The sequence below is a fragment of the Solanum dulcamara genome, chromosome 12, assembly GCF_947179165.1.
Source record: "Solanum dulcamara chromosome 12, daSolDulc1.2, whole genome shotgun sequence".
NCBI classification, from domain to species: domain Eukaryota; kingdom Viridiplantae; phylum Streptophyta; class Magnoliopsida; order Solanales; family Solanaceae; genus Solanum; species Solanum dulcamara.
In genome coordinates, this window is record NC_077248.1 from 359,162 (window position 1) to 386,296 (window position 27,135).

A 27,135-nucleotide genomic window follows, 5' to 3' on the forward strand; every position below is an offset into this window, starting at 1 on the left:
ATATTTCTTTTACTATATTTTACTTAAACAAGATTCAAAAAGATAATTTACTTTTTAAAACTACATGTATCATACAAACAAATTAAAAGAGAGGCACCATCCCATGGGATCCACAGAAGAGACACTTAACTTGAAGAAATTAGTGATTAGTTAGTTTAGTCCCTAAACGCTCAAAAAGTTGGTAACTTGAAAGCAAGGGTATATTCAAGAATTGAATGGTTTCTTCACCCTTCTTTCAACCAAAAATTACCTATATATACACATGTTTTGAAATCTTGAATGAGTACATAACAATTAGGAATGCAGATGAGATTACTGTATAATTAATAACTCGTCCCTCACTATTCAGGTGAAAAAATGAGTCAACTTTTTCTCCTTTTTGTGTTTATTCATTGTTTTCTTGCAATCAATTATCAACTATGAACTTCTCATTTCTGTTTTATTTCTATTTTTCCATATTTTTATAGTATTTGTTGCTTTTGATGTTCTTTCCCTCAGAAAGACATCTATTTAATTGTCTTATTAAGTTGTGGCTAGACAAATTCTTGATCTTGTAATTCAACTTCTAAAAACTAAGTCAAAAGTGGAGGAGAAAGGGAAAGAAAAGTAGTTTTCATTTGTCTGGTTTTACTGGAAAATTATGAGAAGTAAAAGAAACTTTAAAGCTTTTTTCTATTCATTACTACTACATGAGTTAATATTTAAGTGGAAAAAAGGGAAAGACTTATTTTATTCTCTTTTCTCCTCTTTTTCTTATGATTGTTGAGATCTTGAAAAGAAACAAGGTAGAGTTGGTTAAACTAGTTAGTCTGTCCAATACAACTCTATGTAAAATTTGATCAATTATATGTTTTGTCGGTAAGGTGGAGAACTGAGTCAAGAATTCTCTTTCTTCGTATGTTTGCCGCCCATGATTTAAGTTGGATATTGAGATATTATATCTCCCAATGAATCCAGATTACTAGGGTGCCCTCTCCAAGCTTGACCAGTAACTTGTATACTATGGAAATTTGTGAAACAGTTGTTACACGTCTGTCCACACTAAAACAATCTTTCGTTATCTTTATTTATGTTTGTTTTTTCCAATTGTATTCTTTGATTTCCATTAATATTGTTCATAATAACAAGCAGAAAAGTCTGTCAGACTGATATTGTTATTTGTTTGAACACTCATCTTAGTGGTACTATCTCTTGATGACATTATGTTGTTGCAAAAATTAGCAATTTTATTACTTTTCTGATCAAAATCTTATGTATAAGCATTTTGTTAAAGCTTAAATAGGTTCGGGGAACATTGAACAGTGTGAGAAGGATATGGATTCAAGCTGCTCCCTTTGTTGCATTCTCCTTTTAGCTCTGTTTGGGATATCCAACCAATACCAATGTTCTGCAAGTGGGATTGACGCAGACCAGACAGCGCTACTGCTAGTAAATGCATCAGAAGCATCAGCAAGGAAAATGCCGGATACTCTATTTGGAATATTCTTTGAGGTGAACTAAGTCATTTTAGGTGTTTCAATTCTAGTGAAAATGAGAAGCTAAAGCTTTCACCTCAGATTTTCTGTACATAACTGTTTCTGTGATTTAGGTGTCTGCCTGTGTTTTTCTTTACTTTCTTATGCAGATTTCTTCGTAACACTGTCAGTGCATAAATGATATGTAGAATTATAACATTCCATTTAAGGAAATTGTACCTCGTGAAAAGAATTATTTTGTGCATTGTGTCGAGCTACTCCCCATAGATATGAGATTGGACATTTGATAAGTGCTTTTAATACCTAATCTTGTGACAGCATTCACATTTCTCCAAATAAATTGGGATGCATTTCCCCTTGATGATTAGATACTGTCAATGGAGTAATTTATAACACCTCCGGTATTTTGTTTCAGGAGATCAATCATGCTGGTGCTGGTGGACTGTGGGCTGAACTTGTCAGCAACAGAGGTGAGCTTCTATTCTTTGGTTAATTTAGAAAAGGAAAAACCTGTAAATATGGGAGATAATGCTTACTAGTCAGTCCAAAATGTGAAGACAATAGCATTACTGTTGGCCAAATAGAAACTCAGAGACATTATATGATTTTGTCCTCACTTCAATAGTCAGAATTACTTTTTCTTTGAAATATATTCGCGCGCATGAAAAAAATAATTTGTAAAGTTTTGTATGTTTTGGTATGAATGCTTCAACAGTTATGTTTTTTTTTTATTGATAACAAGACTTTGGTGAGTATACCAGCAAGGACTATAAAATGTCAATTGATTTCCAGTCATGTGTAGTCATATGCTTTGCATCTTGAATACTCTTGGATTTGATTTTAATCATAGTATTCTTGAAAAAAAACACTTTCAGGTTTTGAATCTGGAGGCTCAGTCATGCCATCTCCCATTGAACCATGGGCTATCATTGGGAATGATTCTTCTGTGATCGTATCAACGGATCTTTCATCATGCTTTGATCGGAATAAAGTTGCATTGCGGGTAGAGGTTCTTTGTGACAATGGAGGTGCCAATATATGTCCAGATGGAGGGGTTGGTGTCTACAATCCAGGATTCTGGGGCATGGTATCTTACCGACTTCTTAAAAATCTCAACTTACACGTGTTCATATGTATTTTCAATTTTCATGCTGGTTTCCACTATAATTAGATGGTTAATTAGATTTTGGTTTACTATTCTACTTTCCTTTTTATACTTTGGTGGTTTTGATTAGATAATGATAACATTGAACAAAGCAAAGTAACTATCATTAGACTCAAGCAATTCTATGTTTATATACTCATGAATTTGTTGTGCCCTTGAAACTTGTTGCAGAATATCGAATGTGGGAAGAGTTACAAACTGGTGTTTTATGTGCGTTCCAGTGAACCAATTAATCTATCAGTAGCTTTAACCAGTTCAAATGGACTAAAGAAGCTGGCTACAACTACCGTAGTGTAAGTTTCATATGCTATATATGTAGTTGTCTATGTTTATCAATTTTTCTCACCAATGTTTATACGAAGTTTGCATCTTACTTACAGTTCATTCTTTATTGTTCTTGCAGAGCTGATAATGTATTGAATTGGACAAAGGTGTTGGTTTGGTTGGAAGCTGAAGGAACAGATTCCAATTCAAGACTGGAACTGAGATCATCTACAAAGGGTGTTATATGGTTTGATCAAGTATCATTGATGCCCTTGGACACGTACAACGTATGTATGTTTTGAACTTATTGGTGAAAAGAAGTAGTTGTCAACTTAAACTAAACAAATTTACAAATTATTGCAATTATATTGGTTACCCTTGTTGTTGGGTATAGATACCATTAACTAATTGTTTCTTCTACGTCAATGAACATGATGTGTTCAGTTATTTGCTCCTTTTTTTCCACTTTTGGATGGTCACTCTGTAGATGTATTTGTGTCATTAGTGTGATCTTCCGGCAATTTCATTTTCTTGGTGCAGGGGCATGGCTTCCGGAAAGACCTTTTTGGAATGCTTATAGATTTGAAACCAGCATTCATCAGATTTCCCGGTATTCCTGAAATTCAACCTGTCTATGTCATGTAACTTTATCAGCTGATGGAGCAAGGCATTATATTTATAATAGAATCGGAGTTAATATCTTATACCAGCTACTTATTTGACTTCTCCACTCAATTCCCTCTTGATGAGAAGGATTTTCGGTGCACGTTATCATAAAAGAACAAAGCTTACTTCAAAACATCCCTTAAATGTCATGAGAGATCAGTTACTCCTTAAAGTAATATCATCTGAGTTCAACTTCTGATTTCTCAGCATTCTCCTCCTCAAGGTGTCATGACGATGAGATTAACAAGCAGCATGAAATTGGACTTCATTTTCTCTTCTTCATTTTTTGGTTGTTTTGCTATTTGAAAGTATCGTAGCTCCGCTGTTTGAACTGTTAAGTTCTCCATCAGTTAGACCACTTATTTTTAGTTTTGCTCATGTGCTTCTGTGGAGTTCTCCCCTATCTATATATGTAGAGATAATCTTCTATTTGAGCGTCTTTGATGATCTGTTCAACGTGGATAAACTTATCAGTATACATGTCTGTAGGGGGATGTTTTGTGGAAGGGGATTGGTTAAGAAATGCATTTCGGTGGAAAGAAACCATTGGACCATGGGAAGAGAGGCCTGGCCATTTTGGTGATAGGTGGGGGTACTGGACTGATGACGGGCTTGGTCATTTTGAGTTTCTTCAAGTAAAATTCTTCCCCTCTCCTGAATTTTGATGCAAATGGACTTTTAATACCTGGCCAAGCATCTTAACATGAATACTTTATGCTTATGCATGTTCCTTACTTGAGTCCTTTGTTGCTGCAGCTAGCTGAGGACTTAGGTACATTGCCAGTCTGGGTTTTCAACAGCGGTAAGTCCTCCTCCACTTTCTACAACAACAACAACAACATACCCAGTGGAATCCCACAAGTGAGGTCTGGGGAGGGTAGGATGTACGCAGACCTTACCACTACCTCATGGAGATAGAGAGGCTGTTTCCGAAAGACTCTCGGCTCGAAAGTCACAGTTCCAAGTACGAAAGAAAAAAACACTATATATAGCATAAAGAAAAAAAGAAAAAAAAAGAAGTAAAAATAGAAATAAAAATAAAAATAAAATGCAATGCAAAATTTACAAGACAAGAACAATAACTATAGAAAAGTACTGCAATAATCAAAGACAACAGCAACACAACTATAAAGGTACGCCTAGACCTACGACCACCCTAAACCGACACACGGTAAGACACCATTCTATCCCTACTAGCCTTCTACCCTAATCCGCGACTTCCACTCTTTTCTATCTAAGGTCGTGTCCTAGGTGATATGGAGTACCTCCATATCTTGTCTAATCACCTCTCTCCAATACTTTTTCGGTCTACCCCTACCCCTCCGCATAGCCCCCAAATCCAACCGCTCGCACCTCCTAACTGGGGCGTCGACACCCCTCCTCTGCACATGCCCAAACCATCTTAGTCTCGCTTCTCTCATCTTGTCGACCACGGATGCCACTCCCACCTTCTCTCGAATAACCTCATTCCTAATCTTATCACTCCTAGTGTGTCCACACATCCATCTCAACATCCTCATCTCCATAACATGCATCTTCTGAGCATGAGTCCTCCTCCACTTTCTAAGATGCATTATTATTTTCTTTAATTTAGTCTGTGTTCTCTTCATGCAATTAATTAGTTTTCTCTACATGACTATTATTCTCAGGAATCAGCCACAACGAACAAGTTGACACTTCCGATATCTTACCTTTCGTGCAAGTAGGTTTCCTGAACTTTCTCCTGCGTACACATGACATGGACATTACTTGTTAAATATGATTGAGAATTATAAAAGCTTATGTATCCTATGAAGATCAATTTGATGTTAAATATTTTGGACATACAACTTATCCAGATTCTCAATATTTCACTAAAATTTAAAGGCATATTCATTGGTACCAGACTTTCTATACACAATCATTCTTTTTATCTTTTTAATTTCCTCTTTTGTCAGCCATGAAATCTCTGTTTCTTGCCAAATTCTACGAGGCCTATCCTTTAGACGTTAAAATCTCACCACACATTTGATGGAAACAATCCTTGGAATTGAAATGTTGCATTACGTGGACTGTGGATGTTGCATATTAAGCACTCTTCTTAGGTTTTATAAGCATATTTGTTGTCCCAGGATATCTTAGATGGTCTTGAATTTGCGAGAGGTGCTCCTAACTCAAGATGGGGTTCGGTTAGAGCTGCAATGGGACATCTAGAGCCCTTTGATTTGAGATATGTTGCTATTGGAAATGAAGATTGTGATAAGAAATTCTCACAGTACCGTGGTATGCAGATCACATTTTGTTCTATGTTTCATTGGGTCATAATCTATAATATGCATGAATAGTAACTTTGTAGCTGGGACATCCCTTACATTTTTTATTTATATTTGCACGCCTCCAATGAATTTTGAGGATTGAGTGAAATCCTTGTATATATTTGATTCAGGAAATTACCTCAAGTTCTATTTAGCAATCAAAGAAGCCTACCCTGATATTAAGATAATCTCCAACTGTGATGGTTCTTCCAAACCATTGGATCACCCTGCTGACTTATATGATTTTCATGTAAGATTTTGATGTTGTTCAAAGTCTATCTTACAGGCAGCATGCACATTTGAGCTTTAACTTTGTTTACCTAAGTTTTCAAGTGAGCTTTTAACTTTGTGATTTCTCTATGGTTAGATTTATGCCAGTGCAAGTGATATGTTCTCTAATGCCAGCCGTTTTGATGATGCACCGCGCAGTGGTCCAAAGGTGGGTTAAATGTTCCCTTTGATGATTAATGCATTTTGTTTTAAATGGTTCTTATGAATACTTTTTATATTCGTAGGCTTTTGTAAGTGAGTATGCTATGCATGTAGATCATGATACTGCAAAGGGTCATCTTTTAGCAGCACTGTCTGAGGCTGGATTCCTTATTGGAGTAGAAAAAAACAGGTATTTTTGGAAATATATACATCTACATTATACTTTCGAGAGTTGTGGTGGGACGTTCAAGGGCTTTCTACATTATATGTTAGTTTTCATTACCGAGGATTGTGGTGGGACGGATAGGATCCTTCCCCTAGACCCCTTAACTAGAGATGTTGGGTTCAAGCCTGGGTATACAAAAAAAGTGTGGTAGGTAGCGCTTCCTTCTTTATATAGGCCTTATGCAACATGAATTCAGATTAGTTGGACAAGTACATTCCGGCTACCAAATAGTTTTGACAAAAAAAGAAACATTAGACGTTAGGTAAAGTTATATTGACAAACTTCGAAGTTTGGGAACTTTATGAGGAAAGACTATAAATTCAAGTTTTTTGTTTTTGGGGAGGAGCTGCTTCTAAATCCTAAATAAGTTGCTGCATAGATTCCAGGGTAACCAATAGTATGAGTTAAGTACTTTAGAAAGAGGGTGAAATAATATTTTACTTATCTCTTTGCTTGACGATAACTGGTTACTTATTTTCATGCAGTGATGTGATTGAAATGGCAAGTTATGCACCCCTATTTGTTAACAACAACGATTGGACGTAAGTTTGATTTCTTCTTCTCCTTTTTCTTCAAAATTGGTTATCAGTTCACTGCAAAATAATGTCCTTTTGTGTAGGTGGACATCAGATGCGATTGTGTTTACTTCTTCACAGGTGTATGGAACCCCTAGTTATTGGATGCAGCACTTCTTCAAAGAGTCAAATGGTGCAACTCTGCTTACTTCAACTCTCCAAGCTAATCCTTCAAATTCACTAATAGCATCTGCCATCACCTGGCGAAATGAGACAGATAACGACTACTTAAGAATAAAGGTGAGGAGTTTTTCTTGACGTTTATCATTAGTGCCTCTCAAGACTTACATTATCTGGATTCATACATCTCTGTGAACAAACTAGATGGACCAACAAACTAAGATTTCTCTTTGTTTATAGGTTATATTGCTCGGAATCCTAATGAGGATATGTCTTTAATGTTTGTTAATATATTTATGTGGTGTTCAATTATGTGGTGTTCAGTCTGAGTTGATACTTGCTACAATCAACTGCTGTTCATTTTGCAGATACACAACTTAGTCTCCATCTGTTATCTCAGAGTCGTTTGTCTTTCATTTTTTCCTTTTCAACACGACTCATTTTGCAGGTTGTGAACTTTGGGAGCAGCAGAGTTACTCTTAGTATCTCTATCAGTGGACTGGAGAACTCATTGCAGTCCTGTGATGCAACAAAAACTATATTAACATCTAGCAATGTGATGGATGAGAATTCTTTCACAGATCCTGAAAAGGTAGAGACAACCTTTTATCTGATCATTTCCTTTGATTTTGTGAGTGCTTTCCTTGAAATCTTGTTCTGTTGTTTTATGCAGATATCACCAGTTAAGACAATGCTCGAAGAAGTTAGCGAAAACATGGATGTTGTACTCTTACCATATTCAATCACTTCATTTGATTTGTTAAGAAAATCCATCAGCATGACTGTAACAACTGCTTCTGACCTTGAATCTTCATTCTAAAGCCATGTTATCACTGAAAATGCCAATAATGAATAATATCACTTTCATTAAGTTTTCATGTTTCTTTAGTTCTTCATGTTTTTCATTTAGTCGTTTTTTCTGTTGCACTTTTAAGGCATTTGTTATGGAACTTCTTTGAAACAGTCGCCATCTCAGTCCTTTACAGATGGGTAAATCTTTAGATGAATGATTGATAAGAAAAGATCGCCTAAGCTTCCTTTGCATTCCATCGATTCATATGCCCTTTACAGCTTCAACTAATTTGAGTTGATACAACTGACCCACATATTTAGAACCTATTGTGCTTCGACTCTCCAAAAATGTTGTCATACCTAATCCTTAAAAAGTGCACTACTTTTCAAGGTTCTGACATGCACCTGTGACATTTTTGAACAATCTGAGCAACATAGCTCAGAACCAATGACATCAAAGGAAAATGTTTTCACTTTGATAACCTCTAATGCAAACATCTACATCCCCAAATCTTGGTCTCCGGAAGAACTCAAGAAAGTGAGCAAGTGGCCAGGGAGCAAAGGCAAACAAAGAAAAGTTCCAGATAGCTCAGAATCACACTGGTTGATTGACAGTCTAGCTGTCTCAAAGTGTTCTTTCCATGAAAATATTTCAGAATCAACATTAAAAGGAATAAAAAGAGCCGTCTTTATTATCAACTAGACAAGTACAAACTCTAACAGTACCAATCGATACCATAAAAAAACAGAAGCTAATTAATCCTTATCTGCTTATTTACAAGTTGAAGACATTGAATTGTGAAGTTGTGATAATAGAAGGAAACTGGGAGAGCAGAAAACCCGCAAAACATCTTGTGGTAAAGACTACACATTCTTGTTCTTCTTCAACTTTGAAGGTGGCCATCGTCCCTTCTTCCTAAGGCAGCGCTTCCTAACAAGTTTCTTCCTTCGTAATCTGATGTTCTTTGCCAACTTCATTTTCATCTTCTGTTCAAACTGCAGCTGAAGCTTACACTCCAATGGCAGGTCATCAACAAACGCACTTTCCTCATCACTCTCCGGATTATCAGAATCCCCACTGTCAATAGCAGAAGCTGCCTTAGCAATCAAGGCACTTTTCTCTTTGAGGATAAAGGGTGCTCTAATATAGTATGCAATGGGAACGTTGCAAAACCTGGAGACTAATACAGAATGAATTACGAAGTTAAGAACCTCTATAACATAAACAGCAAAGAACAGTCAAGCTGTTGCAGTCAAGCTGTTGCAGATGCATGATGATGAAGATCGAGTATTTAATGGAATGACTTAAGACTGTACCTCACTAGAGAAGGATAAATAAAAAGCAACGGCAATAACATCAAAAGACACATCAACTGATCAACTTCAAATTTTGCAGATTGTTAAGATGCAGAACCAGCATAAAGGGTAGGTCTTGATCTGTTACCCCCTTCTGCGCCCCCCCCCCCCCCCCGGGATATATCGAAACACATGTAGGAATTCATAAACTTCAAATTTTGAATCTGCCTCTGTCCGCCCCCAACGATACAAAAACTAACATTTCAGATAAACAGTGGCGGATGCACCTTTACGCCAGCAAATCCAGTCAGTACAACTGCTAAAACTTTAAAACATACATTTATCTGCATGATACATGGTAATCCCCATTCAACGAAAATACCAACAGGTGCTTATCGGATCCAACACGAGTGAGATAACATAACATTTTTGAAGAGTCTGAGCAACATTGATCCCTAAGTACTGACCCAAAATCCAAATTTTCAAGGTAGGGGATGACAACAGGCTAACTCATTAGTATTCTGGTAAAGACCCAAATGGATTCATCTAAAGTTACAATGTTTACCAGGAAACAACAAAACATAAAGAGATTGAAGAGCAAAATAACATAACAAAGCAGCAGCTCATCTTCCACTCCAATTCAGAACCTAAAGAAAGTAGTTGCAAACTCAAACACAACACAAAACAAATGCATACAGAAGAAAAAAAAACCATAAAGTAGAAACAACAAGAAACTAAAATCAGCAGAGAGTAATCAATATACATACAAAGAGGTCATTCAAGAAATTAAAGATAGATACTAACATGGGTGAGCAAAAACCGAAGAAGTAGAGGATGGATGAAGGGAGAGACGAGTAGTAGGAAGAGTGGTGATGTTGAACAGTACAGCCATTTCTCCGGCTTTGAGGTTTCAAGAATGCCAGCGGAAGTGCTAGGAGAAAAATGACAAAAATGGTCCTTTTGGCAATATAATAGGGATACAATTTGACCCTATTTCCGTATTTAAAAATCTCGGGTGCGCAGCTTTGAGTATGAATTTTTTTTCCATAGGGAGAATAGATTTATGTAGCCCAAATTTGAATTAATGTAACTACAGTACAGTGGATATCGAAAAGGTCCCTTCTTCACAATTTTCCCAAACCAAATTCCAATTATAAACCCTTCACGGCCATGGCCTCCTCTGCACCAGCCACAATCGTGTGACAGAGAAATGAGAATTTTACAACTCCTGTGGCAGAAGCCGGCTATTATATCATCAAACACTCCACTTTCATTTGGCCCTTTCAATTCCACAACCCAAATCCGGTGGAAGAAACCCGCAAACACTGCCCAAACCCGACTGGAGAACCGGACCCGCGACCCTAATCTTGACAAACTCACAGGACACTACCGGAGACTCAAACTCATCCTCAACCTCTACGACGTCGTATCTGCAAGAAAACGCGGTCCTTTTATCTCAGTTCAGTCACTCTCCAAATGGGCCCCACATGCCGGCATTAACACCATTACCGCCGGTGATCTTCTCCGGAAATACCCTCATATTTTCGAGGTATTTACACACCCCATTAGGCGAAATTTATGCTGCAGGTTTAGGGAGAAATTTGTCATTTTGCTGAAGCAAGAAGATGATGCTATATCACAAAATGAACATGAAAATGTGATGAGAATAAAGAAGCTTTTAATGATGTCTGTTAATGGTACAATACATTTGCATGCTCTTAGATTGTTGAGGACTGAATTGGGTTTGCCCGAAAACTTCAGGGACTCGATTATTATTAAGTATGATGAAGTTTTTAGGATGGTAGATTTAGAGATTGTTGAATTAATTGATAGAAATGAAAGAGATGAGAGTTTTGGGGTGGCAAAGGTTGAATCTTGGAGGAAAAAGGAATATACTGAGAAATGGTTGAGTGAATTTGAGGTCAAATATGCATTTCCTATTGATTTCCCTACTGGATTTAAGATAGAACCAGGTTCTAGGGAGAAGTTGAAAAATTGGCAAAGGCTTCCTTATGTTAAGCCTTACGAAAGAGAACTCACCTATCACTGGAATCGGCAGAACACTGAAACAATGGAACCATCTGCAAGGTGTGATGAGTTAATGTCGAGGTCAGCAGTTGTTGGGAAGCGTACTTTTGGAGGTGTTGAGCGGTATGAGAAGCGAGCTGTGGCGATTATTCATGAAGTTTTGAGCTTGACTGTTGAGAAGTCGGTGCCAGTCGAAAGGTTGGCACATTTTAAGAAGGACCTCGGCATTGTAGTTAATATTCGTGAGCTGTTGTTGAAGCATCCTGGGATATTTTACATATCTACTAAAGGGATTACTGAGATTGTTTTTCTTAGAGAAGCATACAGTAAAGGGTGTTTGATTGAGCCCAACCTTATTTATGATTTGAGAAGAAATATGTTGGAGCTTCTCTTGTTAGGAAACCGTCATACAAGAGAGTTGAGAACGGAAAGGGAACCCAAGGATGAAACTAAAGACATGTCAGGCAATGAAAATGGATGGGAAAGCAGAGAGGGCGACTTTGTTATTCCAATTTTAGAGAGTTTTACTGATCATGAGGACAATGACAATTTGAACTAGAATGGTTACTTCTCTAAGGCGAGCTGATTGAATTTCTGAGATGGAAATCAGTGAAGAGAGTGTAGGTATTGTAAGATGAAATTTTCTGCAAACTGACAGATAAATCATGTGTTTGTGCTTCTCTGCTGTACTATACTTGCCAGGAACCTTTGTTATTTCAGTTGGTGTCTGTGCTGAAAGATAATGGATTCTTCCTTGTTTCTAATTATGTATAATCTCTAGCGTTGTAGCTTTTGTTCATATCAGATAAATGCAATATTCCAGTTCTATTTTTGTCAGATTTTGTTAATTTGCATTTTTTTGCTTCCAAGTCGATCTATTTAATTGTGAAATGGAAAAGCTGGTATAATCATAGAGGTAAGCACCTATTGGCTAGCTTTAACAACGTCATTATAATCACCAACTAGAATGCTGGACCAAAATCATTTTAGCAAAGAGCAATATGTTGGCATTATCTATTAAAATGTGGTCCATAATAATGTCTTAACAATACAAGTTAAAGAGTTGTTTGACAAAATCCCATCCTCATCTTGCTTTTTCTGAATTGGATCACTTTTATTTCTTATTTGGATTTGGTTCAACTAAGGAAGGGAAAATCTGTGGAAGTGTGAGATCATAACTATTCCTTGATGCTTGTGACTTGTATAGTATAGGGATGATTGAAGGCCCTTTTCAAATCCAGGCCCAACTGTGAAGAAACAACTGCCTTGGCAATATGGAATAGAAATATAGAATGGTGTAAGGTATGATATTTTTGGAGTAATGCATGTTTCTTTCTGTTGCTTCCAGTGGATGAAACTGGATTCTGTTCTTACTAGTTTCTGTTATTGTCAATAGAATATGTCCTTCTACTCAGTTTCCGGATGCACCTTGAACTTGTGCCTGCTGATTTTGAACCAGATGTTTGAACCATATAATCATAGCTCAAAAGCAGGACAGAATCGATTGGACTTCTCAACCACTACGAAGTTCTGGCCATGCAAAGACTCATTGACATATGGTATCGTCAGTGCTGCAAAAGTGGTTCCATTTTGCAATAAACTAAGCATCGAACTAGCTTTGTTTTGCTGCTGTGTTGAACGAGCTGTTGGTACCCAGTGGATTTTGCTTCCTTTCCCCACAAACTAATATAGAAAAGAGCAAATATGCTCAAGCTGCTGGGCATGCAGGACTCGCATGCCACAAGAAGAGTACAGGCTCAAGTTTGTTTCAACAATCGCACATATGGGAAGACCATGAAGGCGTCAACTTCGCTGAGGCAAACTTCTTTAGATCTCGTGTACCACCTGCATAAATTGCTTGACTATCAACCAACAATTTCAGACACTTCATAAGATTGATGACATATAATAGGTAGAAAGATTGCCACAATAGCTTGTTGTCTTTATTTTGTTGTACTGATCCTTCGGGTACAGTTAGGCCTTTGCCTCCTACTTGTAATGCAGACTAGTTTAATATAAGGTTGATCTTTTGTGACCAAAAAAAAAAAGAAAGATTGTTGTTCTCGTTACTACCACCACGAAACGATTGTTGGTGTGTTGGCTAGGTCAAGTCCGATTATTGGCAGAAGGACATGGCTCAATTCCTTTCGTGCATTGACTGCAATTGCAAAAGTTATTATTCTTGATCATCAGACTCGACCATACCTGTCATTTAATTAATATGCTATTGTTTTTAAATATTATTTGTATACGTTCTTAGTAAAAAAAATCGATGAATTGGTTGTAGGATGCACCAATTTAAGTAATGTGCCCTATGTGACTCTAAAAGTGGCAAAAAACTAGTATCAAAGGTAACAAAACTGGCTCATAAACATTATTGATTAATAGTTATTGAACCTCAAATCGGATCAAATACACTCTTATAAACATTATTAATTAATAGTTATTGAACCTCAAATCGGATCAAATATACTCCTATTGAGTCTCCTTAATAGCTTAGATTTGTTCAATAAAAACAAAAGAAATTTGTTACTTCAACTAAAACAATCAAGTCCAATCATATTTCTTTTATTTTTATATATTTTTAAGGTTTATTCCATTATTACTAAAAGGTTTATTTTAAAAGGGTTTATTCCACTAATTAAACCTAGCGGGGTGAAAGTATCATATGTCAGAAGTTAGAGGTAGTTTAAACAATTTTCAAGTTCTTGGCGACTATAAAATGAGGAGCTAAGTTGAACAGTCGATCAGAACTAGGGTTTTTGATATTCGTGGCTGTAAATTCGGCGCAATGGGAGAAGAAGGAGAAGAGAAAAGAGAAGTAATATTTAGAGATATTAGAAGATATTACTGTGAATTTTGTGGCCTTTGTCGCTCGAAGAAATCTCTAATTTCCTCTCATATTCAGTCCCATCATCAAGTACGTTTTTTTTTTCGTTTTTTCTGTATCCATTTTTTGTCTAATTGTTATCTGAGCTGCTTCGTATAGATCTACTATCGTGGTTGTTTTTTCTGAGCTCAATTTTAGTGCGATAATTTAGAGATTGTAATGTGGGGAATAATAGTACGTGACCTGATTTGTTTGGATTTTAATGTTAAACTAGTGTTATTGTCGATTTAGGAGCTCTTATTTGTTTTGTCATTGGTTCATATAAACAAAGACTTTATTGTGGTTGAGCTTAAATTTTTGATTCTGTGTTTGAAGAGAGGGTGCTGATTTTATTGTTTAAGAGGAAAGGAATGCTGAAATGTGTGTGTTGTTTTACTAATAGGATGAAATTGAGAGCCGGAAAGATGACGTAACAGAAGATGCAAAGAAGAAAGAAGGCTCAAAAATGAATATTTGTGAAGAATGTGGTGTGAGCTTTCAGAAACCTGCTCATTTGAAGCAGCATATGCAAAGTCATTCACTCGAGGTATCTTTTGAAGCTTGTTGACGGGCACTTGTTACTTCACTATGGGTTTAGTCTTGAGATTTTTTTGTTAAATAAGCCTGAATATTTTTTGATTGTTGTCTTTTGAATGCATTTAATACTAATGACTTTGCAGATTGAGGTATTTTGAGAAACATTGTGGAATTATGTGAAGGTGTGACGCATTGGATCCCAAATAAAGAACTCCAAAATGCAAGAGGCAGGTATATTTCCTTGACTGGATTAGTATCAGGAAGGGGGACCTCCTGAGAAGCTCCATCAAGTGAGCCTCAATCACGCCTTATAATCTTTGTGGTTCGAGACTCTCCCAGTTCCCCTCCTCCCAAAATACAAAAAAAAACATCTCTTTTTTCTCCATTAGCATGTGTACTCTTTGGTCTAGGACATCTGTAGATTGAAACTTTCTTAAAATGTTTTCTTGTTGATATTTTGCATGAACAGAGGCTATTTGTATGCCACGTAGATGACTGCCAGTCTAGTTACCGTAGAAAGGATCACTTGTCTAGACATCTCTTGCTGCACCAAGGGAAGTTGTTTGAGTGTCCTGTTGATGGCTGCAAAAGCACATTCAGTTTTCAAGGCAACATGACTCGGCATGTCAAAGAGATGCATGACCAGTCTGCCTCCCCAGAGGTCAATCTTCCAAAGGAATATGTATGCTCTGAAGCTGGATGTGGAAAGGTGTTTAAATATGCATCCAAATTAAGGAAACATGAAGATTCTCATGGCAAGTCAAACCTCAAAAATCTAATTTTCTGTGAAGTATTGATATTTTTACTTTTCTGGTATTATTGGAGACTTCCAATAAGATGACTGAAGCCATAAATTGCCATGTATCACTGCAGTTAAGTTGGAGACAATTGAGGCACTGTGTTTAGAACCAGGATGTATGAAACATTTCACAAATGAGAATTGTCTCAAGGAACACATAGAGAGTTGCCACCAACATATTGTTTGTGAAATATGTGGGACCAAGCAATTGAAGAAGAATATTAAGCGGCATCTTCGCACACATGAAGAAGGGCCTATATCGGAGAGAATAAAATGTGAATTCCAGGATTGCCCGCACACTTTCTCCACAGTAAGGACTACTACATTTTCTTATATGTAGTTTAAGTTTCCTTCTGTTAAAAGGAACAGTAGTTTAATCAATCTAGCAAGCAATAGGCTAATTCATTACTTGTCCAAGGAGAAATACATAGACAGCTACGCAACAGTTTTTAACCTTAAGCAAAACCAGGTTATATCAAGTTGTTAAACAGCAGTTTTAACCTTTATTTGTTGCTTGAAAATACAGAGGTCAAATCTTGCTCAACACATCAAAGCCGTGCATGTGGGGGCTAAACCATTCTCATGTAGCATATCTGGTTGTGGTATGAAATTTGCCTTCAAGCATGTGAGAGATAAACATGAAAAATCAGGCTGCCATGTTTACACTCCCGTAAGTAGAATGTATTTGTTACTTGAATGCACAATTATGTCATTCAGATCAGTTTTGTTTCTAATATTTATTTTTTTTTTGGGAAGAGACCCTACACGAGGCTCCCACCTCTCGTGCACAGTCAGGGGTTAAGCAACACCCCCAAGCCTTAACATAAATAATCAAAAATAAAAATACAAGGAGGGGGACATAAACCTTACCTTCGATCCTATGGTGGTTCATAAGTCGGCTAACCTATTAAGGTCGGCTAACTCATCCCCGATACAAAAATGGCTAACTATAACTAGAAAGCAGTAAACCTATGAGAGGACTCCTCCTGATACAAGTCTTTGTTTCTAATATTCATAATTGACTTAAGGTGTTTTGATTGTCTTTTATAGGGAGATTTTGAAGAGGCTGATGAGCAATTCCTATCTAGACCAAGAGGTGGTAGGAAGAGAGAGCCTACTCTTTTCGAGTCAATTATGCGGAAAAGGATTACACCACCTAGTGGTATGGATCCCGTGTTCAAGCAGACACCAGAATACCCCTCATGGTTACGGTCCGTGGAATCAGATAATCAATTGTGAGTTGTCTATTTGGCCAGATCCTGTGCTAAATCATTGGTTGAATGTCACAGTTCCACAGTAGGATCAGGGTTAAGACTCTTGAGCGTCGCATGGGCAGTTTTTTGGAAGATCCCTAGTGTTGTATATGCTGTCCATAAGTTAAATTTAGCCCACTACATGTTATATATTATATATATATATATATATATATATATAATTAAGAAGTGTTATATGAATTGGCAACGCCTATCTAAATCTCCTTTGTACCTATTTCATTTAATATCGTTTAGTCCGACTGAAGCTCTCTAGTAAAACGTGCCCCAAGTATTTTCTTTCATCGTACATCTTAGGGGAAATACTAGTTTTGGTCCCCAGTTTTATACACAATCGAAGGAAAATATCACCAACCAATGTGCCCAAATATTTTATAAAGCTCAGTTTGATCTTAAACTCAGCATTGTATTGTGTTTGTATTCTCCTGCGATTCTAGAATTTGCTAAATAAGGTTTCTATTGTAACTGCAAGGAGACTTGACTTGAGCAAATATGTTTCAAAACTAAACTAGCTAATACATTGGCCGTGCAATACATGCTTCAAGCATACATAAGATATTCCGCAATACATAATAGTTACAAGGATAATTTGATAACCTACAAATCATTCCGCGAGATATATAAATTTAACATTCAAACTCAACATAGTAACATTGATTATCGCTTCTACTTTCTTTAAATTCCTCCTGTGACTTCATTGAAGACGGATGATTGAAGTTTTATGAGTTTTTACAACGATTATATTGCACCGTGCTTGTTGAGAAGGCATAATTATCCTCTTTTGCAAATTACCATCATTGGGCCCATAAAAACCCAAAACTATTGGTCCTTAAAAATTGATCCATTAGACTTCACTCTCTGGCCCAATAACTTATTGTAGTGCCTAGAAGAAGAAACTTAGACCAAAATTTTAGAAGTTTCTAGTTAGTTTGGTTGCTGAAAAACAATGAAAGTGAAGATAAGAAACCATTGGTGTGTTATCAAATATGAGGTCCATATTGTCCAAATCACAATCTGTGGATAAGAGAACAATCTAAAATGCCACATTCTTATTGGTTCTCTCACTTTGAGTCTATCTTCTTTTTATATATTTCGACATCTACATACATTTAACCAAACAAACAAGCCAACCACACATTTTGCAATTTTTCAAGCCAACGAAGGAAAGAAAATGGCAGCAACCATAGCTACCATGGCCATCCTCAACGCCAAATGCTTTACCAAAGCATCTATTAACAACCCATCAAAGCCGAAACCCGTCTCCCTTCTCTCCATCCATAACCTCCCGAAAGGTCTCTTAACTTCAAAATCCTCAGAAAACGTCTCAAACTTATCCATCCCACTCACTGGAACAGCAATTGCAGGTGCCATTTTTTCAACACTTAGCTCATGTGACTCCGCATTTGCAGCTCAACAAATCGCGGAATTAGCTGAAGGGGGAGACAACAGGGGATTAGCCCTGTTGCTCCCTTTGATCCCGGCTCTCGCCTGGGTTCTTTACAACATTCTTCAACCAGCACTCAACCAAATCAACAAAATGAGGAATCAGGGAATTATAATCGGGCTTGGTCTTACAGGGCTAGCAGCAACAGGCTTCTTTAACACTCCAGAAGCCTCAGCTGCTAGCGAAATTGCAATGATTGCAGAAGCAGCAAGTGATAACAGGGGACAACTTTTGTTGATTGTTGTAACACCTGCTTTGCTTTGGGTAGCTTACAACATTCTACAACCAGCTTTGAATCAGATTAATAAGATGAGATCAGAATGAAGATCATCATATTTTGTAATATTTGGACCATATAAAATTTTATCATATCAATCAATCAACTTTTCCTTGTGTATCTATTTGTGTTTTGAATAATTTGTTGTTTGTAAATAGGTATCAGATTAGTGTTCCACAAACAATCAATAACTCACTCAATCTGATCTACCAGCTCTTAGTAGGCGTTTGACCATAGAATTTGGGATTTTGATTTCAAATCATCATTTGTTTATAAAATCTGCACAAAATTTCAATTTCAAATCTCAAATTCTCCAAAATGCAGGATTAGATAGTGTCAATTGGAGGAATCAAATCAATCTTAGGGCTTGGCTTGAATCAATTATATCCAATTTTAGGGGCTAGAGAATGCAGCAGCATCATCGACACAAAAATTTGATATAACATGAAGAATGAAACATCTTCGACACATAGTTTGATATGTAATACAATATTCAATGAGATTGACAAACCAATTCAGTGCAATAAACGGTTTAGCATTCTGATATCCAAGAAGGCTAGAATTATTTGTTGTAGCAAGATTGTAATTCATCTTAAATGATTACAGTACTATTCAGAGCTTGATGAGGATGAGTAGTGTGAACTATTGAAATGATACAGAGAAGAAATGTGAAGTATATATTGGCGATGTTCAATGAAATTGGAATGATACAGAGAAGAAGTGTGAACTATATATTGGATCTGTATGTTGGAGGATTGAAACGATACAGAGAAGAAGTGTGAACTATTTGACTCAGGTGAAGAATATTTAGAGAATCAGAAATAGCAAGGCTGCTGAGTTGAGAATATTTTCCCCGTGGCCTCTATCTAACTCCACTGAATCTTCTTGTTGGTTGATTTATTATTAGATTGATCAATGCTGCTATTACTTGGAACAAAATATATACAAGGAAGGCAGACGTTTGAATGATTTCATCATTATACGTTGTTTGATCATAGTTGCTAATGATACTGATATATATAGTCTCAAGATCGTAAATCGTTTCCATGAGAAGCTGCAAGTTGAATGTTGCATAATTGATGATTTAGCCATGTCCTTATGTAGACGTCCAAATATATCAGTATTTTGTTGGGAAAAGGCATAAGTTCATTCTCAACTTGTCCCGAAAAGTCAGTTATACGTTTAAACTATCATGACGACCTATTACACACTCATTCTTGTTAAAAGTGTAATTAATTCCACCTCAGAATTGACGTGGAAATAAAATTAAATATAAAAAAATAGGCTCGTTTGAGTCAAAAATAAAGTCAAAATATATTTATATTTACCTCCACTCCCTTCTATTTCTTCTTCTTCATGTTGTCCTTCTCTTATTCTCCTTCACACTTCGTCTCTCCTTCATTTTTTTTCTTATTACAATTCTACAATATCTCACTCAATTTCATCACTACTTAAGAAATTCTCCACTGTTTTTGACGAATTTCATGATCTGAATTAACTTTCCAACATTTTATCCATCTATCAAACCTCAATCGAAAAACCCATTCATGCATATTCCTCTTAACCGAATAATCAGTTTAGGGCTTTCTATGAGCTTTTAACTCCTGGAGATCAATTACGCGGTATTTATCTTCAACTTCAGGGAAAACAACAAATCGAAAAGGCATTAATATTTGTTGACATAGTTTGCTAGAGTGGTAAAAAGGGGAATTTACATGCTGCTTCACTGATTTTAATTGGGTTGACAAAGAAAATTAAATTGGATAAAGTTATTGAATGACTTTTCTAATTTATGTATCAATAATGGAGGAAAAAGAGAATGATATTGTGCGTGGTTTTCTTGAGAACAAAAATGAAGCTATTTAGGTGAGGAAGATGAGAGAAAAATAAAGGTAAAAATGGAGTAATTCAGCTGAGGAAGAAGAGAGAAGATAGAAGCAAAAATGGTTGGGAAAAAAAGTGAAAAAAATAACACATGTAGACTTGCACAAATGTGGCAGACGCGTGCATACCACGCTATATTGTGTGACTGACTTTGTACGTTTGAAGGTGTTATTAATTACACTTTCAATAAGAAAAGATGTGTAATAAGTCGTCATGATAGTTTAAGTGTATAACTGACTTTTCGGGACACGTTCAAGCGTGAATTTATGCCTTTTCTTGCATTTTGTTAGATATTTTGTAATATATAGAGATTTTAAATTGAACAGACATAGCTGTTCTTGAAAGAACATGACTATTATGAAAAGTCATCTGAAGTAGCCTAAGAAGTTCTATACAAGGGTTTTATTGTAGGAAAAATTACTAAGGAAAATAATTTTTAATAAATAATTATTGATTTTAGCGATATTTTTTATTTATTACCATTTATAGCAATATATAGCAATATTATGATATATCTGTCATGTATTAAAAGTGAATTATGCATATAATATAAATGTAATATAAGTATTTTAAAATATATTATACTTGTTTGGTAAAAAATTGACACAATGTATTATAAGTGTATTAAAGTATGTAATAAATATATTATCCATGAATAAAACTTGTATTATATGAGTTTTATAAATTATTCTCGCTAATATATATTAAAATTGTATTATAAGTGTTCACTGTTCAGTGAAAAAAAATTATTGCTATAAATGGTAAATATTTTCTTAATGTAGTACATTTATGTAAATTTTCCTTTATTATATTCTGAAGGAAATTACCTGTATTTTCTTCAATATGTATACGGATAATATATCTTTAATAAAAGTAATTCTTCACACCTCAAGCCCATTATCTTCTTCAATTTTATACTTCCTATTATTTTTTTCTAACATACTTAAATAGGTGTGAAATACTAATAATTGAAGATGTTAAAAAGAAAATGGGGTAGATAGTCTATCGTAGACCTAAAATCAAATGAAAGGATATTAAACTTTGGGAATCTGACATAAAAAAGGCAAACAAAACTACTCATATATTGGTATACATTAGGATAAAAGGAGTCCAAATGAATACTTACACTTTTTAACTATTTTGAAATTGAGACGTAATTATTATTATTTTATATATTCTTATTAATGTGAAATAAGATATGAATTATTGCATATAATAACTAACACAAAGCAGACAAATTGCACTTATTTGACAGCATATGTTTAAAATTACAAAACTGTCCAATGAAGACAAGCTAAAAAAAACTTAATTTAAATGATGTCATTAAAACGTAATGATCCCCTATGCATGGCGTCATCAGTGATCACTAGGGCCCTTTCAAATTTTTACTGTTTTAAATTTTATTCAAAAAGTTCATATTTTTTAATTTAACCTTCTAGAAAAGTTGCATTTGGTCCTATAATAATAGAAAATAAAAATAAATCCTATTTAATCTATCTACTCTGTGGTGGAATCTCTTTTATATCTAATCTTTTTTGCTTTTTTAGATCACACTAATATATGATTTACTTGTCATTATCAACAGCTTGAAGGGTTTACTTATATATATATTTGATTATTTGACTATTCTTACCTACTTTTCTTGTATGTTCCCTAAATTGTGACCACCAATTCATATTTCAAGGTTGTCATTTTTATTTAATAAGTCAACTAAATTCCACGTTACTCTCTTCCTTTCAATTTATAAGATACCATTTCAACAGGCATGAAATTTTAAGAAATAATTTTTTTTAATGTAATTTTAATCATGCTATGATTATTGTTCTAAATGAATATTATTAAGAGTAAAATATAAAATTAAATACTATCACAAAGCTCCATTACTATTATCTTATTTTATACTCCTTTTTTTTTTTACTTTTCAAATTTTGACTTGACACACACTAAGAAAACAATAATTGGTAAAGTAAGTTCACCATTTTGCTCCTATTAATTAATAGAGTTTTAAACATATTTACTCACTACATTTTTCAAAGACATTAACTCAATGTTAATAAATTGAGGATATTAGAGGAAGAAAAAATTGTCTTTTCTTGATTTGTCAAAATTGACAAGTAAAAAGGGAAATCAAATTATGAAATATTTGACAAATAAATAGAAACGGAGGGAGTAGTATATATAAACTTTTAGGGATCGTTTGGTTTGAATACAAGTTATGATGGGATAAGTTATGTTGGATTAGTTATGATGAGATAAGTTATGCTGAGATTATTTTTTATTGAGCGTTTGGTTTGTTGTATTCAAAATAATATGCATTGCATAATTTTTAAGAATAGGTTGTTTGTTTACAAAAATATTCTTCGCTTTATTTAGTTTTTTATATTTTCTTTGCAAACTTTAATTATTTAATATTCATTCTTAAAATAAAACTTTCATCTTCTTTATTTTAAGTTTGTTAAGGTAAAAAAGAATTTATGAGAAATTAAAATATAAATAAATATAAGAATTAGTCAACTAAATTTATAAATAAAAATTATATTATATATATAATTTTTTAATATAAAAAATATGAAGAATTATCATAAAAATAAGGAGTGAATGTTGTTATATATGGTATTAAAAATAATATAAATATATATAAATGCGAAAAGTGAGTTATAAAAAATATTTAAAAGGATATATTGTCATTTTCCTATTTTATCCTGTGATAAGTTATCCGAGATTAATATACCATCAAGAGGAGGAATAACTTATCTCGGTATTATTTATTAATTCCGGAATAAGTTATCTCAGACTTGTCAACCAAACACCAACTTAAGTGTCATTATAATTTAGTCCCGAAATTATTTGATATTATCCTTCACACTTAACGACCCCTTACTAATTTATTTTTTTAGACAAATATAAATCAGGAATAATAATGACATTTTATGACTTTAATTGGCTGCCCCCGTTTCCCTCAACATTTGTAAAATTCTTAAGCAGTAATGAATGACCATAACTTTGGAAAAAGTCGGTTTATGTGACTTTTAAGTGAAAGATACCTTTTGTTTAATGACTTATTTGAGAAAATTAAACTGTTTTAACCAAGCACTAGTATGATTAGGGTAATTAAAAACATTTATTTGAGAAAAAATTGTACTTGAACTAATCAAAATCCAAGCACTAATACACGATTGCCTTACTTGCATCCTTTGAACTTTTTAGTTGAGCAATCTCGTTATACCATATTGAATGTATTTAATAAATTTGAGGAGAATAAAGTATACCTCGATTTCTACAAATTTGATCCTTTTTTTCCTTTTATTTATCAATTTATCGTCAAAATAAAATGATAAACCCAAAATTAACTTTAGAGTCATTAGTGTACGTACACATATGCTGACAAGTGTCCCCACAAAACGCGGTTTCTTCTTTTCTACTCTAATCTTCCCCTTCATATATACTTCCTCTTCCTTTCATACTTCACTATCTTCATAACTCTAAAAGAAAATGCAATTCAACAAATTTTGTTACTCAAAAAATTGAATCTTTTTAGCTTTACCTCTCCTATTTTTGCAAATTTTTGTACTAAAAATGGCTTCTTCTAACAATTTAATGACTATGGAGCCATGGGCTTTTCGTTCTGCTTTTGGTGATTCTTGGTTTTCCGACGTATTCAACAGAGAAACTGAAACATTAACCAAAGTCCTCCAAAAATCTGTCTTTCCGGAACCGGAGACGGAGACGACAAACCCGGTTCAGACTTCGACAGGATCCGGTCGGACCGTTTCCGGCGGGTCGGAGAACGAAACGATCGGTCCAAACCGGCGGAGTAAAGTCGGAGTGAGAGGGAAGATAACTAAGAGGAAGTCACGTGCTTCGAGGAGGAATACGACGACGTATATAACTGCTGACGTGGATAATTTCCGGCATATGGTGCAGCAGGTGACCGGCGTTAGGTTCGGCGGCGACGGCGACGGACAGCTTCCGGTTGCTCATGTACTAAAACCTGAACCTCAGCGTGTTGTTAACCGGCTACAGCCTGGCTGCTTTTTGCCAACTCTCGACACGTCAGCTTTTTTACTGGACCACGTCACCGGACAATCGTTGGAACCTATGCCGGCGCCACCTCAGACGGCGGCGGATGTGGTGGTTGACGGTGGCTCATGTGGATATGACTTTAGCTCTTTTTCTGGGTTTCCTACCCTTGAGTCATTCATGGAAAACAGCAATGTAGTTTAATGTAACAGGCCCTTTTCTGTAATTTCACTTGGAGGGTGTAGATTTTTGGAGTAGTAGAGGAAAGGGTAAAATGGGAAAATCAAATTATGTTTATATTTTTAGTCTTTTAATTTTAGCTAATCTAGCTAGTATTATTTTTTCTTTTTTTTTTAAGTAAATGAGAACATGAGTTGTCATGTGCTTTCATTTTCATGGTTCAATTGTAATCTCAAATCTAATTCAGAGATCTTTTTAAGAAATCTTGTTTATTCTTAAAGTTTGATAAATAGTGTAGACCGATCAACGGTATCGGGCTTGGAATATACAAGCGGATTTAATCATGAGACTCTCCCGATGGCATCAACATCAAGTTGTTGACTTGCCCCGGGTTCCATTGAGTCGATATTTTCACGTGTCAAATCTTAATTAGTCCATTTGTAACGCTCGAATTTCAGCACATACAGTTGTAGTTATGTTAAAACAACTTAGTAAAAAAAAAAAGAACTTACTTGCCTACCTACTAACAACTACTTCTATTCTTTAATGAGCTACACACCTCCTAACTAATTTATACTTCTAATTACAAGTTTTGTGTGTAGCAATAACTATCGTACAATTCATTTTTAACTTGAACCTTTTGAAAGGAAAGAAAAAAGATCCTACATTTTCCAACATTTATACTATCTCAACATTATCTTATATAAGATACCTTTTGATCCAATCAAAGACAAAAAATTACACGACCGTTAATATCAAGCACTATTACTTACAAACTTATCCATATTAATATGTATATTTCACGACCTCCTGTACCAGTGGCGGAGCCATTCTGTGCCAAGGGATTCCGAACTATATTTATTTATATATAGTTAAGATAATTTTTTATTAATATAAAATAGATATCGAACCTCCTTCGACTAGCTCATGTATCTACTTATTCAGATTTTGAATCCTCTTATTCAAAATTCTGGCTCCACCATTACATGTGACCTGTCAAACACATGAAATATCTACTTACGTACACAAAATTCAAAATCTTGAAAAGTAAAATTTTTGCTATTTTAATTTTAATACAAAAGGTCCCACTAAAGGCTATTTAGATACAGACAACAAAACGCGTTAAGCCCCATCTGATGATATGATCTTCATAAAACTTTGTTTACATTTTCCCAAACAAACAATAATAATATATAAAATATGATATTATTATTAATTAATTAATACTAATATATACAATGTACCTCCACTGAAATTCTTGTCGAGATTCTTAAATTTAAGTCTTATTACATTTCCCTTTCAATTTAGAATCGTTTAATCTTAATCTTAATAATTAAGAATGAAAATTTTGGTGGAAATTCTTAGTTACCCAAGTCAAAAGGTTACTGCAAAATGTATAAGAAATAGTACTACTTGACATGTTAGGTCTCTGCATAGGTTGACTTGAGTCTTTTGCTTTGTGTTAATATAATATTACTACTATTTTTTTAATCTAGTTTAGATTAATATTTAATTGTTTTGTATATTATTTCCATTTGGAATTCGAGTATATTGTTGTCTAGAACTGTTAGACTTGGTCATACACCAAGAAATATCAATACACAATAAATGTAATTTAAAAATTCAAGTGACATAGGCATGAAGTGTTGCTGACACAACTTCAATTTAAACTTTATAAAAAATAATAGAATAACGAATTCTAATATAACTAATTGAGTTTTGAATTTAATTTGTATATATATTTAGTGAATTTTTAAATATAAATATAAAATTTAAGTCAATAGTATTAGATTATATCGAATCCAAACAAATATATTCAAGCCTACATTTCTCTTACTGGGCAAAGAAAGAAAGTTATAGTACGTTAACGATAATCCAAAGCTAGCAGGCATAATTTCTTTATTTTATAAGAATATGAATAAAGTGTATATATATATTAGATCCCACAATTTATATATATACTGAATGCATTATTATTGTAATAAAATAAAGTTGATATTCACTAATCACTATTATTATTAAGTGATGAAATACATTGGATTAAAAGAATTTTAGGGAGTGGGGGGCGTTTTTGACCTATGACTTTTAGGACCTACTAAAGTGAGCATAGCGATGACGTGTCAACTGACTATTTATCTTGGTCTTTGTTTTGTTTTTATTTTTATCTTGATCTTTATCAATCACCATCCAATTATTAATTAGCTAGTTGTTAGTTTGAAATTTGCCAAGCAATGACATCAAGCTTATCAAAGCATGATGACTATGCTTTTCAATTTTACTTTATTTTATTGATATTTGAAATCGATAATAATCTAATTAAATTTGAATTCGTATTAAAATAATATACTTTAATAAAAATGATTTTGGATTCAAATTTGAGACTTGTTAATTAGAGATAATATGATATATTATCATTCAACTACACTTTGTTAGTAATGCTATCTACATCATTGCATTAACATTATTTTTCCAATTAACTCATAGATGAAGGCTTTTTTTGCCCTAAAAAATAAAGGGAAAA

General features: G+C 34.6%; 6 protein-coding genes across 6 annotated transcripts; 5 read left to right on the forward strand and 1 right to left on the reverse strand.

Annotated features, from left to right (window-relative positions):
* The first annotated feature begins 307 nt into the window (after positions 1–307).
* Positions 308–8,088, forward strand: LOC129877163 (alpha-L-arabinofuranosidase 1-like). The gene is made up of 18 exons (XM_055952649.1): positions 308–349; positions 1,261–1,491; positions 1,891–1,945; positions 2,351–2,562; positions 2,812–2,933; positions 3,044–3,191; positions 3,445–3,514; positions 4,060–4,205; positions 4,327–4,372; positions 5,220–5,272; positions 5,682–5,832; positions 5,996–6,114; positions 6,232–6,303; positions 6,380–6,486; positions 7,008–7,064; positions 7,142–7,337; positions 7,666–7,809; positions 7,891–8,088. Exons 2-18 carry the CDS (start codon positions 1,315–1,317, stop codon positions 8,035–8,037), a joined length of 2,022 nt encoding a protein of 673 aa, XP_055808624.1. The 5' UTR covers positions 308–349; positions 1,261–1,314; the 3' UTR covers positions 8,038–8,088.
* Positions 8,089–8,614: 526 nt separating this feature from the next.
* Positions 8,615–10,393, reverse strand: LOC129877680 (50S ribosomal protein 5 alpha, chloroplastic-like). The gene is made up of 2 exons (XM_055953207.1): positions 10,110–10,393; positions 8,615–9,190 (listed from the first exon to the last, which is right to left on the reverse strand). The coding sequence occupies exons 1-2, from the start codon at positions 10,195–10,197 to the stop codon at positions 8,874–8,876; spliced, it is 405 nt and encodes a 134-aa protein (XP_055809182.1). The 5' UTR covers positions 10,198–10,393; the 3' UTR covers positions 8,615–8,873.
* LOC129877679 (protein ROOT PRIMORDIUM DEFECTIVE 1) lies at positions 10,382–12,170 on the forward strand. The gene has a single exon (XM_055953206.1). It carries the CDS (start codon positions 10,516–10,518, stop codon positions 11,890–11,892), a length of 1,377 nt encoding a protein of 458 aa, XP_055809181.1. The 5' UTR covers positions 10,382–10,515; the 3' UTR covers positions 11,893–12,170.
* Positions 12,171–14,078: 1,908 nt separating this feature from the next.
* On the forward strand, positions 14,079–17,056 carry LOC129877095 (transcription factor IIIA). The gene is made up of 6 exons (XM_055952575.1): positions 14,079–14,253; positions 14,606–14,749; positions 15,209–15,494; positions 15,613–15,848; positions 16,065–16,208; positions 16,589–17,056. Exons 1-6 carry the CDS (start codon positions 14,125–14,127, stop codon positions 16,775–16,777), a joined length of 1,128 nt encoding a protein of 375 aa, XP_055808550.1. The 5' UTR covers positions 14,079–14,124; the 3' UTR covers positions 16,778–17,056.
* An 850-nt stretch (positions 17,057–17,906) lies between these two features.
* LOC129876748 (photosystem II core complex proteins psbY, chloroplastic) lies at positions 17,907–18,650 on the forward strand. Its single transcript, XM_055952247.1, has one exon. It carries the CDS (start codon positions 17,981–17,983, stop codon positions 18,575–18,577), a length of 597 nt encoding a protein of 198 aa, XP_055808222.1. The 5' UTR covers positions 17,907–17,980; the 3' UTR covers positions 18,578–18,650.
* Positions 18,651–23,868: 5,218 nt separating this feature from the next.
* On the forward strand, positions 23,869–24,864 carry LOC129876325 (calmodulin-binding protein 25). Its single transcript, XM_055951737.1, has one exon. The coding sequence runs from the start codon at positions 23,991–23,993 to the stop codon at positions 24,636–24,638; it is 648 nt and encodes a 215-aa protein (XP_055807712.1). The 5' UTR covers positions 23,869–23,990; the 3' UTR covers positions 24,639–24,864.
* The last annotated feature ends 2,271 nt before the right edge of the window (positions 24,865–27,135 follow it).